Below are 17,778 nucleotides of genomic sequence, written 5' to 3'. Positions count from 1 at the left end.
GAGCAACTTTCACATCAAGTAGTTTGTCCGCCAGGCAAAGCTTCTTGTGCATCCCATTAACTAAAAACAGCAGCATAATTACTTCCTGAAGATCAATCAAAAAAATGATAAAATCTATAGGGAATAATGGCCTGCAGTTCAAGGAGGGTAGAAAGGAAGTAAGGTTAGAAGTAGGAACTTAAGTGTGAGTGTTGAGTGTATTAATTACAGACTTCGAGGCTATGGACACAATAGTGCAAAAATGGCTTCATCAGCAGTTCCAGCTCATACCCAGGAGACTTCAGGCTACTTCTGCCAGCAAAAACATCTGCTAAATCTATGAATACAACCAGAAACATGACCAAATGGACTGAAATTTCCTCAGAAAAAGTGACTGGATTTCCACAGAGTCAGCTGTATAATACTGAGTACAGAACTGGGGAATGTAGGAAATATTCATCTTTGTGACATGACTATCCCCAGAACCTGGGGAAAAGACACTTGGGCTGGTTAATAAAAGAATGTGTCTATCATAGGATATAGCAGCATATATGGGTGGAAACACCATATTCCCCTCAACCTACTTTGGCTGTGGAAGCTTATGGGAGTTCTTGTTGTTATGACTACCACCCAGCAATATCTACATCCAGGACATGGTCCAACTTTACATCCCAGCCCGCTCCCTCCGCTCTGCTTCTACCAATCAGCTTGTTGCTCCCTCGCTGCGAGCTAAACACTCTACAAAATCACGACTGTTTGCTGTCCTGGCTCCTAAATGGTGGAATGAGCTCCCCACCGACATCAGGACAGCGGAAACTCTGTACATCTTCCGCCACAAACTAAAAACACACATCTTCAGACTTCACCTTGAACAGTAGAACTTTAGTAGCGCTTAAAATGGCACTTACTGATAGAACTTTGTAGTTTGGCTTTCTTGAAGAAATTGTATTTTCTTGATTCCTGTTGTTCTGGGTTTTGTACCCTCATGGTTGAAATGCACTTATTGTAAGTCGCTTTGGATAAAAGCATCAGCTAAATGAAATGTAATGTAATATAACCAATCACGAAGTCCTACACATTGCTCCTTTAAGAGTTTACTAAGCTTTCTCTTGGTTGCAAACATCCAACGGACAATGTTAGCGCCTTCATAGTAAACATGACTAAAGAAGGGTAACCAGTTATTTTCCTAAGACGTTGACAGAAACCAAGAAGAAACTCAAGAGAGTAAATATTTGGCCCACACGTGTTCACCACATATTTGCCAACAAGATCGCCATTTTTCCAACTATCAAAGTTGTGTTAACAACTTGTTTCTGCTGCCCCCAAGTGGCCAAAAAACAAAGCAAACAAAAAAACTTCAGTTACCACAGGTTTAAAGATTTATTATGAATTCATAACAATCGCATTTAAAGATTGGAGTAAAACTTTCTCGGCCATTTTTTTTTCCTTTGTGGTTTCATCAGACTCGATAGACAATGGCCAGCCAACATACAGAAACAACCTGCCAACACAGTATGCAACCATTTTCCATTTTGATTTCAATAGTGCTTTATTTTTACTGGTGCACTGACACACGAGAGACCTTTTTTTTTTTTTTTTTTAAATTAGACTTCCCCTGATCACATCAGTGATAAGAGCACAGATGAAACAGCAGAGGTGGAAAGAGACCATTAAAAAGAAACCCCACGTCGTTCATATTAAGATCGGTTGATAAAATATATATTTTTTGGTCCTTTATTTCCCTGGTCGACATGTTTGTCATGTCCATTATGCCAACCCCCTGACTGGAGTAGAGTCTCTGGAAAAACAAGGTTCAGGCCCTGGATTTAGCCCTGTCCACCCACCGACTCCAGAGCTGGTGTCATCTCACCATGCTGCTGCTCACTGCAGCAGGTGACAGCATCTTATCAGCCGCTGCCAATTACAACAGGGGAATCTTATCAGCAGTAGCCAATTAGAACCAGGGGAGTTGCTGTGAGGAAATGTCAACAGCTCTGAACTTGCCAGGGCTCTTATCAGGCCACGCCTCTTCATCCAGGCAGCTTTCCTCGAGTATGTCAGAGTAACAACCGCCAGCGCAAATGTGACAAGAAGGGCTGGAGGAATGGCTCGGTTTTAAAAGAGAACACCTCACCGAAAGACCCGACACTTCCTGAGAACTGTACTATTCTTGTAGGTTTTTGACGGATAATGACTGAATACCAAAGCTTTCAGAAGATACAAACGTCACGGTTCAGTTAGTTCTGTGCAGCAGAGGAAACAAAAGAATCGCATGAAGTAAGATGTCATATATTTTAATGAATGTAAAAATTCAACAGCACACTGGAATCTTACGGTGACCGTTAAGACAATCAAATGCCGGCATATTGTCAATAAATAACTAACAAATGTCAGCGATGGTGCGCTGGAACATTGCAACACAACTTCAGAACGGAAGTGTTTCTCATTTTTTCCTCGACCGTGAAGACACAGCCATCTTGTTTGAATAAACTTCATCACTCGTGTAAGTGTGAACAGAGAAGCTGCAAGTCCCGTACTAAACAGGAGTCTCACGGTGAACCGGACGGTTTGGGATGAATACAGGCACCCGTAAATTCTATCAAAAGGTAAATTAAAGAGAACAGCGATGTGGAACACAATGCGCACGGTTTCTTTATTAGATAGGCTTCTCCGACTGATTACAGTGTAAGAGATAGCTTTCCATTTATTCACAGCATCTTGACACGGATGACAGCTAGGATGCAGTCGTTCTGCTTATAAACATCTGTTCGAACAATCTCCACTGAGGAATCAATGACATGCTTCTGCATCTCCAGATGAAAACCTGTAACCAGAACTAATGCATTGTTTCTGTGTTTCTATCTATTTATAAAGTACTCATGTGATTTCATTTTGTCTTCCAATGACTTTAAATTGCAAAGGCTGAATTTCTATTTTCCTGAAAGTATTTCTGTTAAATTATCCTGTTGTTGTATGAAGGATGGGTGCGTTCCTAAAGTCACACCAAGTTAACAATTATCGGATTACATTTAGTGGCCTGGTTTCACCAGACTATTGCTCCCAGCTTCAGTTTTCCGCCGTGATTATAGTCTGGAGATGCTGCTCATATTATTGTTCGCTCTGCCACTCTGAAGGACGCACTAATCAGCGTACAGTGTCTGTGGTTAAGTGCGTCTGTCCCTCCTTCACTGGGATTGAACAGCTGGGTAAAAAGTGACAGTGACGAGCACAGCGTTTTAATCCAAAGTAAAAAAAAAAAAAAAAGATATTTCATAATTTGGAAAATAAATAAATGGAAAGCTCCTATTTAAAACTGTTTTTAAAATACAATGTGCTCAATAAAATACACTTTGGTGGACACAGGCCCTGGGTAGTTGCGGTGGTGGCAGAGTGCGGGGCTGTTACGGCGCATGTTGATTGGTTAAAATGAACCTGAGATCTACGCCCTGTACGATGGAACTGCAGTGAGCGATTATCTATAGAGTGTATATAATCATACCATATAATCACGCAGCGAGTCTGGATCTGGCTGGAACTACACATAAGTTGCAGTCCTGATAAATCTATTTGGTCAATACAATGTTAAAAGTAGTGCAAAAAAAATATTGATTTCATCTTGATCTTTCATCAAGAAGCCAAACATTTACAAAAACCTGTGCACAAGCTTTTTCCACACAAATACACACACTGCAATAACTGCTGCAGAATAATTTTGTGTTCATCAAGTTTAATCAAAGCCGTGTGACCAGAATAAAAGATGCGACATCGGTTCTAATATTGACAAGGTGTTCCTTCCTTTGTGTCACTATAGAATAGATATCTGGGTTAGTGCACTTATGAAATTCAAAACCTAACAAACATAATCAAAACTAAAGAAAAATGAGACGGGATATCAGCACACGAGGCTTTTACTGTCAGTCCCATGGCTGCAAGAGTAGACGGACTTATGACTGTCACATGTCATCATCAACTGCATCACTGGTCATGAAACTTAATGGATACACATAACAGAATGGACTGGCTTTTAAAACCACGTACAAGAATCTCACCGACAGTGACCTCCACAGAGTCATGGAGCATTGAATGAATCATGGTCTGGTGCATTTTCTAGTAAAGCTCTCTGAATGGAGGTCAGTGCAGTTATTTCAATGCTTCATCTTTATACTCTAATGGCATCATGGTTGACTAGAGCCATGAGAGATACCTTTAGTGGCAGAAACATATAATGTGTACGGCAGGCCAAATCACTTTTTCCAAATAGGATAGTAACAACAGTGCAGCGAAGACGTTTTCTACCACGCATATTGGCGTGGTATGGGAACACATTTCCACTGAGGACTCGCAGCAGAAGTTAACTGCTGACCCCCAATATTAAAGCTTCACAAGGAAGCGAGGACAAACCGCAATTCTCTGTGCAGTGAACCAGTCAGAGCTCCACATGTTCTCGTGCATTGACTGAGTCATTGGTGTATCTGTATTTATGAAACCATTCTGGGAAAACGTCCAACATCTCACCGCAAACTGATTTCACACCGTTTGTTTTGCATTCATTAAAAAAGATCACAAGACATTTTCTGCTGTGTGCACCTAATGACTACAGATAGGGAAACGAAAGCCTTCGTGTTTTCTGCTCCAGCCACTTGGAAGAGTCTGCAAAAGGAATTTAAAATAAATCTGATGTCTCTGACAAAAAGACTATGGCAAGTTTGCTGCTAATTCATTAGTTGCATGTTATTTTGGGCATTGTTTAAAATAGATAAATACACAGCAAAACTGTTTTATGCCCATGTGATAAGCTTCAATCCCACTAGTCTATGGCACAGGCAAGATACAAGGAACACAAGTGTATAGAAATTTGGCAATAAAGAGGAAAGGATAAAGATGCATATAACAAAAATGTAAGAAAGGGAGTGTAAATTTGTTTAAAAAAAAACAACGCAGCCTTCCTCCCAGAGGCTTTGACAAACAGCTCAAACATTGTTCCGGTCAATGTCATTACAACAAAGTTTGGAATTTAACAATCCTAATCATCTGCTGTGCTGACTTTAGATTAAACCCATTATCCCCTCTTATACAATACAAACACCTGAGGGGGAAGTCTGGCCAAGCAGGGGAACGTCAAAGGGCTGTTAACAAAGCCACCGCTGTGTTGATACAATCATCATCATCATGCTAGAATACCCCGAGGCCTCCACAATATATAAGAACTGACACTTCAAAAACAAAGGTTTAATCCCACTGTACAGTCTGTGAAACTCCAGTCGGATCAGAAACCATCTGCATTTCATTTGCTCGGTCTTATGCACAAGTACTGTATATCAAAAATACTACTGGGGAAAATATAGGATTATATTTGACCAACATTTTAAACTTGGGGTTGTGTCTTTTTTTTAATCTTCATTTTATTTTTATTTTTTTTATTCTAACCTAGATTTCTCATCTGTCCAAATGTGTCACTGCCGGGTAGAGATTTAGGCCACATTTACAACTTAAAAATCTAAGTGTGGTTTCAAAAGTGTACATCTACAGTTGAGTCCGATGTGCACAACTTTTACAAACTGTGACTAGTTACAGACAATCTTATGAACTTCCAAACATGTAATCTCGCTCTTCCACCTACACATAAGTATGGTATCATCTTAGACAAGGACTAGGAGAGGCATAAACTGCAGTGAAAGTGGTTGTTAGAGAAGGGCTTTCCTGAGCAGATAATCGGTCTTTGGCAGAGCAGAGTATGTCTGTTCTTCGCCTATTGTCTGGGAGACTTGGTGAGAGAAACAGAAAGTGACACACATCCAGAATTTTAGAAGACTTTCTTCTAATCCATCAGGCTTCTCAAAACTGCAGACAAAAGGTGATGATGTAATTTTGAGTTTGTCTTGGCAGTCATTGCTAGAGAGCTGAGGGATTGGTTGCCTTTAGAAAATGGCTTTGGATAAGCAATGGTGGCTGTGAATAAAGTCAGGTCTGGATCACTGTGGTAATCATTAATAAAAGAAGTGCATTCAAAGAGAAAAACATATATATAAAAAGTTGGGGATTTTCAATAAATTTGCCAAATCTTTTCACAGGCATGTTTTACTTTTTCATTATTGAGTAGTGTAGATTCATTTCTATCCAGTGTTTCCTCTAGGCAGACAGTCTTGGGGATGGGGAGAGGGCGGGGCGGGGGGGGGGGGGGTATGACTGAGGCAGCCTCACCCTTTGTGAAACACAAACAGTGCACATAAAAAACTGTTGCATGACAAAATTTGCAAAACAAATGCATGAGCGACTCTCACACTGAGCTGACATGAAAGGGGTGCACAGGAACTAAGTAAATAACATAGTAGTTACTGGATGTAACTTCAGTTCTATGAGTATGTGTGTATTTTGTTTCTTTCCGCAGGGTTGGCAGAAACAATACTTTCTATTTAAAATTATGACAACAACATCTTTTAGTCCACTCTCTCAGCCTTTGGTCCCAACACACTCGTACACACCTACAGTTCGCGCTGGCTTTTTTTGTACTTTTTTTGATGCACGCTGCATTTCCCTCGGCAAGAAGTATATGAAACAAGTTTTGCTTGCTTGCTTACATGTTGTATGTGTTTCTTCAAAAGGATTCAGAACACACGATGAGTCACAGCGCAGCTCTCCCATGGCATTTTGGCTTTGAGACTTTCCTCAAACATTACAAAAAACAAAAAAAACAAAAAAAAATGTGTTTGTACTATGTCAAAGTGAAATCCAACTTTTTTCTTTTTTCCCTTTGATGTTTTATTATGTTTGTTATGTTCACCTCGTACGGCTTTCAGATAGACTACTCCACAACTGAAGATCTCTGACGTCAACAAACACTCCTGAGTTAATAATGGATGGGTGGCATCTTATATGTACATCTGAACAGACCTCCTGATGAACGGCGAGCTGGAAGGATGACGGAGCACACAATGGGCTTTCCTTCTCTGAGCACCGCACAATACATGGTACCCTGAAGTGAAGTGAATGAAGGTCACTGACGAAGAAGTCCAGAAAAATACTTTTCATACTGCTGAAATGAAAACGTCCCTCATGTAAAGCTAAAAGAACTAGCAGATTGACAACTATATTGATAATTTATTAATCATTTTAATAATTTTTCTTTGTTTAATAGTAAACCGGATATCTTCAGGTTATATTCAGATTAAACAGAGATCTTTACGATGCCACCTTAACTCTACTAATTTATGATTCTTCAAGATATGATAGACCTTATGTGGCATATCTATTTGTATTCTTCGTTTCATTAGCGTTAACTGTAGTGAATACAACTGATTGATATGATACTTTGGAATAATTATCAAGTTACACACACACAAAAAAAAGCCCATGTCAGCATCTGGAGTGCAAGAGTGTTACTGCACAAATTAATCTCAACTGTCGACAATTTGTTTCGGAGCTATAAATATTGTATTAGCACGTTTAAACAGCCGCACTCAAACAGATTTGGTTACGATATCATATTGTTACAAACAAATATACTTTGACCAGTCACCAGTGAGTCTAATGAAAACATGACCAGCTGATCCCACTGCTGTGTGGATGGAGAGCTGATCGAGTTAGGGTGACTATGTAAACCATCCGGAGATGTTTGTCAGACTGTTATGGATAGTCTGCTTTGTCAGACCTTCACACTGTACATTAAATTAAAACCCTGCTCAGATATGCAGGTGCAGGATGTTCCTAAGCAGCAGATGCCAATGTACACAATCAGGTACATCCCCGCTTAAACAGGAAGCGACTAAATACTGGAGGAAGGGCATGCCCTTGTTGCGGTCACTCGAAACAATTATATTCAAAGTAATCTTAAATAACAGCCTTACTCACGCCATTCAATAAACACTTGTTTTGTTTTGTTTTGTTTTGATTGAACCATTCAAGCAACGTCTCATAACTTGGTCATATAGATCAGGTTGGTTTAAAGCTGATCAATTATTGCTCATCTAATCTTTAATGCACAAGTCCTTGTGCACTGCCCTCTCACAAAGCATTTTGAAATGACAGGCAGCATCATGATGATGATGATGATGATGATGATAAGGACGAGGAAGAGGAGAGGCAAAGAAGAAGTTCTGCACATTGGTTTACAGCAGTAATGACAGGCAGTGAAAGGCAGCTGGTGTGGATCAGTTAACCCGGCTGGAGGCTTAAGAGAGGAGACAGAAGGACAGAAGAGGACAGGGATGGATGGAGGGAGAGGTGTTGATAGAAGAGAAGAGGAGCTGCAGGGCGTCTGTGGTGAACATGCTGCTGCGAGTACAGTGCTGGTTGAAAACGTGGAGATTCCTGCAGATTGTCAGGGAGGTAACTGATGTCGGAGAGAATAAAGAAGAAGAAAAACCATGAGGTGTCCAAAACGTCACTTCTGCTGTTCCGTCCCTTCTGGTTTTGATTAGCTTCCTCTAATATACTCTACTGAAAGTTTGTGTATGTAATGGAGTCAATATGTCACTTCCTGTATAACACTGTGTCATGTCATACCACCGTGTCCATCTTCAATTTATAGCAGAGTGAAGACGTACTGTAATGTGGGCCCAACAGTCTCCCGGTTCAATTTAATTGACTTAAAACAAACACCAGAGGTTAGTTGAAACCAAATTTTGGTTCATTTGTAGTAGAAACAAAGCTCATCCTCTGAGACAATATAAATAATTCATCGCGTAATCCGACCTATCTGAGAGAGTGGTTAGGGCCGTCTCAGATGTGTAGAGATCTGACAGTCACCAGTGGCTTTATGAAAAACACTGTAGATAAATCCTTTCAAAAGCCTTTACATTTGTAATTGAACCATCTGAGCCCTTAAATCTCAGGTCAACCCTCTCTGTTAGAGAACATGCACTCAACCAGAGGAAAAGACAGAATCGGTTTCAGCTAAAATGAGGGTGAGGGTGGGAGGGCTGAGGAAGCCCTTTTCTCAAGATCTATGGATTATTTTTCTTTAATGTCTTTTATAATTGTTTGGAAATGTTTTTATAAGTCCCTCCAAAAGACCATGCAAGCCTGAAGTGGATCAAGACAAGAGCTTGTTTGCCAGCAATGCGGCTTGCAGTATCTATAAGGCCTGAAACCACCTATTATTTATATTATTGATCAAATTGGTCTATTATTTTCTCTTTTAATCAATTCATAGTTTGGTCAATAAAACATTAGGATATTGTCAAAGCTGAAGTCACCTGACAAATGTGGTTCCACAAAATAATACACTGACTATTTAACAAATTCATTCATCAAGTGATCGTCGCTGCTTACTGTAAATAAAAAGTATTCACCACTGCTTGCGGTTTTATGGCATGGAATCAAAGTAAATTTAATGTGACTTGATGATGACCAACGTAAATATATATTTGGACTCTAGACCGCAGTTGGGAAATTTGGTCGTCACAGCACCATAGAAACACAGCTAAGGGGGACAAAAAAATGTGCACACAATAACACACACACACACACACACACACACACACACACACACACACACACACACACACACACACACACACACACACACACACACACACACACACACAGGGGATGTGTAGCATTTTTTTGTTTTTTAAATTTGTCTTTGGGCTGCAGGGCATTTGCTGGTTTGAAATCAGTTTAGCAAAGAGGCAGAGACAATAACCACAGAAAATGGCTGAAAAGACAACATATTTGGCCATGTCCCTGAGGCTGAAGGATGAGGAGAACAACTGATCTCAGGGTGCATTATTTACCTTCCCTGTATCTGTGCCTGAATAAAGGTAACAATGGGGAGACAATGTGCAAATCAACCCAGCTGTTTGCTCTAATCATGCACAAAATTAACAGCTAGAAGACTTCTGTTTTTATCTTGCAATCTTTTCAGAGCCTGGACCTTGCTTTGCCTTTAGCATTGCATTGGGTCTACAGACACACCAGAGCAGAGCTCCTTCTGGCACTGAATTATTTAGAGCTCACGTTTGTAGGCTTTGCAAGATGGGGTGAAACGGCACTAAATCCTTGACCACTGCAGCATAAAGCAGAGTGGCAGGGAGCGAGACAGCTAAATTAAAAAAAAAAAAAAAAAAAAAAAAAAGAAATAGTGGAGATGAATAGGAAAAGGGATGGAGGATGAACCACAGCTTTATTTCCTTGGTTGATGATCATCAGGAAAATAGATCGAGAATATTGAATCTGATATTTGCGCTTTTAACTGCGACAGATCAGCCTTCTATAATTTGAACTACCGTACATAGCAATTTTTCTACAGTAAATAATCAAATATGCTTGATATGAAACACGCTTTTCATGGCGACACAGTTGTTTCCACTGCTGCTCTGGGAGAGATAAAGACTGCACAATGCCTGAACTGTTATGTTGTGACTGAAGCAGAGGAATCCCAGATGAATAAGAAGGGGTGGGCCTCTTTGCAGCCTGTCATGCATTTCAATCACTATTCTCTCCGGGAGTTAAAACACATATACTTAGTAGACATAGTGTGAAGACATAGAGCACTTCAGAAGCATGCAGCTGCTCCTTCCTGACTGAACCATTCACAATGTCTCATCGTTAGCCTTTATATTCCCATGCATGACTGCATACATTCTGTTTGCGAGCTAATGAGTTCATTTTTAACGTCATCTTATCACTCCATGTCTCCCGTCCATCAGCATCACTCTAAATCTCCTGTGTCACCGTGTGGCTGCGGCACCGCCAAGACTGACATCCAGCTGTAGATCTCCCCCAGCCTCAGCACACAGCAATCACGACAGTGTACTTGCACACATTCACCTCTATGGGACAATGACACAGCCATATATCTCAATAGACTGTCATCCCTGACAGCTTAAGTAGCCCATTACGTCATTTACCTTCCAACAGCTCTTTTCCTGCTAGTAGTGGGTCAATGACATCACATTCAAAAAATGTTATCCTCAAATCCATTACTTACAAAAAAAAAAAAAAAATGCTACAAGAGAAGAAAACTGGGGCATGCAATACAGGAAACTATTATTCGGCACTTTTTCAAATGTGAAACCACATTCAGTTCTCCACACAGAAAAAACCCAGTCAGAATGAAAATCATTCGTCAGAAGGAGGCCAGAGCTAAAAAGACAGGGTGTGGACTACACACACTCATCGACCTTGTACTGACGAAAACGGTTTTGACAATTTCCAATACAAAGTCAGACCACAGATGAAGATCATGAGGGCTTATTTCCCCTCGTACCTCCCACCTGTAAAAAATTTATTTCAGATGGCAAACATCTGCAGAACGGTAGTACTCTCAGACATGATTTTCAATGTGCAAAGTCACAATGATGGCATCAATAAATTAAAAAAAAACAATTAAAAAAAAACCACCATTCATGTTACAAAGTAGTCTTTTGCATGTCTTTGGCTGGCCAACACAACCACCATGCCAGATTATGTCACATTGAGCCAGGTCCACCTCTTGTGTAGCCTCCTGCACTGACGGACGTCTCCACTGGCACAGGACTTCGGTCTGTCTGAGCACTGCTTCACTGTAGCCGAGGCAACAGTGGCTTAAAACGAAAGGGCAGTTCTGTTTACACTGGCCGTCGGTGGATGTGTTTATGCCCACTTGGCGCATAGTCATAGATTTTGCGCTGTACAGACCTTTGTGGACTATGATGCATTTTACATCACATGGTCCCTTGTCGCTATGCAGACATGGAAAGTATAATTTATGTTTAAACCTCAAGATGAGCATGCCAGAACTGGTAGTTAACATAGCCAGGTACAGACACCCCACAGTTTTATATTGCATGCTGGAAAACCTGCCCTGGTGCCATCTGATGGTTGTGAACATACAAGATTACATACATGCTATATCTCTTCATAATGTGAAACATTTTGAAACATAACTCATAATGCATATTATTCTCTGGAAAACACATTCAATCCATAAAATAAAGCCAGAATATATCAGAATCTAAATAAATGTTTCATCATGTATTCAGCATTGGTTTTAGACCCCATGGAGGCATAAACAATATTTAGGTATGAAACAGTATAAATAAATCTCTGCTTACAGATCTCCAAAGAGGACCTTTACTGTTTTCATCATCATTATAGTTTTCTACTGGGATGCACTAAAATATGTGCAAATAAATTCTTCCTGCTACTTGTAATATCATGATGTTACAATTGTCAGAAATATTGCCACTACCTACTGACACAACATGAATTCCTATTTCCCTGTCTCAGTGACATTAACCTTTCTCCTGCAGAATCAATACCATTTTATTCAATTCCTCTTTCTTAGCTCCCACTAAAGGTTAATGCATAAGAGATTGGGTCAGTGAGAGGACAATTCTTTTATTGGCTAAACCAACGCCTGTGAACTGGCATTTGTGTTCAAATTTAATTAACTGATTTTCATGCACAGAAAAACATGAGTGAAAGGATTTATTTAATCCTGGCATTGGAAATGTTTTGGATAAACCCATACACGTGACCGCAGGTTTGAAAATTTACCTCAGCTCTGATCATTATTTCATTTTTTTTTTTTCCCCAGTCAAACAACCTTGTTACGAGGGTACTTGAAACCCATTCAGCCAAAGGCCAAGCGTTCCCCTTCAAAGAGCTTTTCCACACAAACAAAGATATTTGTTCCTGATTTAAACAGGCAGAGACCACTTCCAGTGGAAGCTGTCTATATGTGAAGCTGTAGATGGGGAAAAAGTATGCCAAACGGTGAAGTCTCTAACACTGATGCATGTTAACATGTTTTCCATAATGTGGGCAAATTTCCCCCAAAAAGTATTGTTACAAGTAAGGTATTTCTGGCTAATGTCTGTACTCTCACTGACCCACTGCAGACAGCATAGAAATAATAATAATAATAATAGAAATAAAACTTAACAAAAGTAGAGAAAAGAAGAAACAAAAATGGCATTTTTAGTTGAATATGGGTCCTCGTTGCTCCGAACTCCAGTGGTTTGCTGATTATTTGAGACGTTTGTTAGTAAAGGAGTACTGCAGGCACTTTACTGTGTGCACTGAGGGAAAACACACCTCATTAGCAAAGTTGACAGGACCTCCCACAGCTGAGCAGCCTCTCTCTCTCTCTCTCTCTCTCTCAGGCCTGAAAAATGACAGCCAGTCCCTCTTTTTAAACTTTTATTTCTGTTTTGACATTACAAGCGTTCCTTTAAGTTGCCTTTTAATTCTACTCCATTTCAAACTGCACATCACACTTAACTTTTCTTTTGAAAACGGCTCCACAAATAAAGATCACCATTAGTATTACATTACCCTAACAGGAAGGAGGTAATGAAATCCAGCTTGTGCGGTTCGTACTAAACTGACATTTATATTCATTGCATTACTGCTCTACTAAAAATAAAAAATAAAATAAAAACACAAGCATCATTTCAAAATCTCATTCTCTTCACCACCTGCAGCTTAAACACAGCAGGACAGTTGGGGAAATGACCATCTCTGGCCATGCTGTAAAACTGATAAACAACAAAAAAGACGGAATAAGAAAAATCCATGCAGTTTGCCTGCTGCCCCAAGGCACCACTTATTATGGATTGTTAAAAGACAGGCACACACATATGGTGGGCACACTTAAACAGGGAAGACTAAAAAGATAAAAGGCCCAGATGGTAGCCGAGTGCATCCTCTCTAACTTTAGAGGAACAGCTGCATAAAAACATACAGCGTTTGATGAGGGGAAAAAAAAATAAAAAATATGGCTAAATGTTCACCTATTCAGTGCCTTGATATTACTGGTGCCACATAAAAATACAACACTGATAGCTTTATCAGTCACAACAAACTAGTTCAACCAAGCGGGCATGACTGCCAGTGGACTTTATTTCTCTGGAACTTATAATCAGCTAAATAAAATATAAAGTTTGACACACTGAGTCCGAGTGTAAAGTGAGCGGTCTCTGATAAACAATGTCCACTCTGAGGCAGAGTGAACAGAATGTCAATTCAACTTCAAACGTCTAAACTGTTTACAGGAGGTGAGAGCTCTTAATTACTGTATGTATCTGAATGCTTGTTTGGTCTGGTGTGGTAGTTTAAAGACCATTAGTAAATCATTTCTCAGCAAGGTGGCATTAAGTCAGGAATGACTTGAATTTCTCATGGGCCACATCAAACAGGCAGTTTGTTTGTTGCCTTCCTAAATTCTTCATCAGATATTGAAAGAAACTGCAGCTTTGTAATGTTTAAAATTTAAAAAAAATTAAAAATAAAAGTGTGTGTTGTTATGGCTGGTTGCACTCATGCATGAAGGCTCCCTTAACGAGACTTGATCGATACGGCTGTTAATGAGTCCGTGCTCAATCAGAGAGCTGGAGAACCCGACTGAGACTGAAGACAATCAAGAGCCAGACAGAATCAGACCCTATAAGCCCACAAATCCACAAATCCAGCTGCTCCAGACCTCCACTTACCTGCTCGTCCTTCAGGGAGCTCCAACCAAGCAGGCAGCAATAACAGATAGCACACTACTGAGTCACAGCAGCTAAGACTTAAAGCTAATTTGTAGTCATAATTGTAATCACCATAGTAATGTAACAAGTCCCGTTTGTGACACAAAGCTGGATTCATACATGTGCATTCACACGTAGCTTACACTGTAGCTGCAGAGCCGTGTATACAGCTGGCAACATGTCAGGGCTATGGTGCTTATGGAGAATCCCTGCGAGGTCTGCCAGAGTTGTGATTTGTCAGCGGGGGCTGATTGTGTTTGTTCCAACAAGTTTCTGTTGCGGAGATTGTTAATAAAAAAAAAAAAAAAAAAAAGCCCCATTGAATGTCTCCTTTTCAGCAGCACACATCAAGCAAAGACGCCGCCGTCGCAAATGACCCCTGTCGTCAACAGTAAGTGGGAAAAAAAAAAAAACAACTTAAAAAGGACACGATATGTAAATGCACAAAAAAAGAATAGACAAGGTGAGACAGAGGATGGAGCAATTGAAATTAGGATGTATGTATACGTCGTCCTAACACTGAGTAAATGAAAGAATGTAGACTGAGTGTGGAGGACATAAAGCACTCTATGGACTAACCATGTCGAATACATCACACTAGTGCTGCGGAGGAGCTGTCAGCTGCTTTAATTTGACAAACTACAAGGCAAAACGTATGCCACACATACCTACCGCCTCCCATTAACTATACAGCTCACTATTTGATGCTTGACATATATAGCCCACTATAAGCAAATTCTGCTTTCCACAAGCCAAAACCAACATCCACTTATTTACAAAGCCTCATAAATGTATTTATTTGACGTATATGTGATAAGGAAGAAGGATCAAAGTAGATGTCATTTCAATATCCTGTATGAGCTACGTTCTGCAAAGCACCAGATACAAAATAGCATAGTGCAGAATTACAGCTGACAATGCAAAGACACAATTTGATTTTCTGTCCACCACTGGACGCAACTATATTTTTTTATGGACTGTAGATGTTTTTAAATCTTAAAGCTCAATGCTCAATTTTTATTTTTTTACAAGTACATAAACACAACTATAACTCCATTCATTATTCCAACTGTTGCTCTCAGCATTTTTTCTGGCTGTGGAATATGTCTGCTTCCCCTGATGTTATTTAAATATGACAACAGAAGAGCACATAAAGAATTCTCCGTTGGTGCCGCAAGTATGGCAGAGAAAAACCTGCACTGGTTGTACCGACAGAGATTTCGCATTACGCTAATGATATTATGACGGTGGGATACCAGGCTTTCTGTGCTGTAGTGGGAAATCTGACAAGTGAGAACTCATCGCTCATAAATAAATTAGAATCCAACATTGAAAAAGCTGCACGTTCCGCCCACATTTGCACAATTCTTTCTCGTCACAAATGGCATCTACACACAGTTGACACTTTAAGTTATTGATTGTAAAGCTGCTGCAACAAGATGCGGTTTTGGATGTCTCTCTTCATCAAGGCTGCCGTCTTCCCTGACAACTTCTGAAACTATAATTTTCATACGATAATTGAACAACACATTTGAAGGAAAACTTCTGCCGGTGATGCATTTTAGCAAAAGTTGGCAAGAGAAATGTATCATTTTCATTTCCAAGTATCACTCAGACATTACACTTCAGCAGAGTGAGGGTGCTACTCCGTCTATGGCTCGAGAAGATTTCATTCGGCTCTTTCTCTGCTCTTCAGGCCATTAGAGAAATAATTGTTCTCCTTTAAAAACACACATCTTTGTTGAATTTTTTTTCTGATGAGCAAAAGTAATGCTTTTAGTAAATGAACACTTCTGAATGATTGCTTCATTTTGGTTGAAACTGGAAACTTGTTTTATGTACGCACGGCGTTAATTCCACGAATTATGTGTAGCTGACATTTAAACAAGTCCATCATTTGTACACAATTGGTTATTTGTTTGACAGTCATCTATGAAACATTGCCCAATTATGGTTTAACGTGGTCAGCGAATTAAAATGAAATGAAATGTTATCAAGTCGTGAACTCGTCCATGTGAAGATGTGAGGAAACGATGAACAGTCGATTAGGGCCGTGTTACCGTGGCGTATTAATCCAGTCCAATTAGCATCGCCAAGAAAGTAGATAACATGAACAACACCTCACCGTCTTTAGGGCCCTCTTCTTTCTGTTACTTACAAAGCAATTAATTAGTCAGAACTTCTTTAATTCTTTAATTAGAAAGTCCTTCTTTCATTCGACACATTACCAGGCAACCCAGCACTTACTCAAATTACAGTCTAATTATAGTGCACTTTCACATAACTTAACACGCGTATACGCATACATCTTCTCTTGGTGTGTCCCTCTCTGTGTGACAGGTCCGTGTTTGTGTGAGAAAACCGAAGGAGTGTTAAGAGTTGTGAGTGGCAGGTGGTGTTGGCACAGTAACAGACAGTCAGGCACACACACACACACACACACACACACACACACACACACACACACACACACACACACACACACACACACACACACACACACACACACACACAATCTCAGCGGAGCAGTTTCCTGCTGCAGCTGTCTGACCTCCAAACAGGTCTGACAACCAGAGCCTCAGGACATGGCAAGGTAATGGAAAACAACAAAGACCGAAATAAGCTACTTTTTCTCCATACTGCCACCAAATAATAGGATTATGCAACAATTCCCATCACAGCCATTTGATGTTGGTGGAGGAAGAGGAATCACAAGGTAAAAAAAAAAAAAAATCTGGCGGTTGTATCAAAGCTCTCCCAAGTGAAGGGAGGCATTCTCTATTTAAGGTTACAGACACTTGCATTTAGAATTTGACATGGCTGAGGGCAAAACGGGGAGGATTTGAGACCATTGAGTAATCCTGCAGCAGCAGTGCAACGGTTGTGAGGTAGTTGTTGTCAATACCTGGAGGCAGGCTGGCTCTCTTCCTCTTCTTGCTATTCTCAGCAGCGGTTTCCAAAGGAGGACACTCAGTCACCAGCGAGCCGCTGGATCCGTTGAACTGGAGGGGGTCGTTGTTGCTTGCTGGATCGAAGGGCAGAGCGTTGAGTCCTAGAAGACAATACAAAACGCCACATGATATTACATGAAGTAATAGCTCCTGACCAAGAGGGAGAACGCTGAAACATGAAAAAGAGAAAGCAGTATAATGGTACATTTCATGAAAAAGAATATCTGCGATAAATATGATCGAAAACTGCGGAACAGCTACCGCAGGTTAATAGACTTTATGGTGTTCAACTGACGATTTGAAGGTGCAGATACAGTAAATTTGACCGTGGACCTTTAAGCCGACAAAAGAAAATGGTCGAAACATTTACCACTTGGTGACAACTAGTCAAC

General features: G+C 40.2%; 1 protein-coding gene across 2 annotated transcripts in view; it reads right to left on the bottom strand.

Moving 5' to 3' along the window:
- enox2 (ecto-NOX disulfide-thiol exchanger 2) overlaps positions 1–17,778 on the bottom strand; it is a 169,401-nt gene that overhangs the window by 73,990 nt on the left and 77,633 nt on the right. For both annotated transcript variants that reach the window (XM_069170718.1, XM_069170719.1), the window contains one exon: positions 17,341–17,487. In XM_069170718.1, the coding sequence (XP_069026819.1) occupies positions 17,341–17,487 (147 nt within the window). The remainder of the gene's footprint in view (positions 1–17,340; positions 17,488–17,778) is intronic.

This window comes from Embiotoca jacksoni, unplaced genomic scaffold (assembly GCF_022577435.1).
Source record: "Embiotoca jacksoni isolate LCO1_2020_lvr unplaced genomic scaffold, fEmbJac1.0.p SCAF_5, whole genome shotgun sequence".
Lineage (NCBI taxonomy): Eukaryota > Metazoa > Chordata > Actinopteri > Embiotocidae > Embiotoca > Embiotoca jacksoni.
Note: the sequence above shows the minus strand (reverse complement) of the source record. Positions and strands in the feature narration are given on the sequence as shown.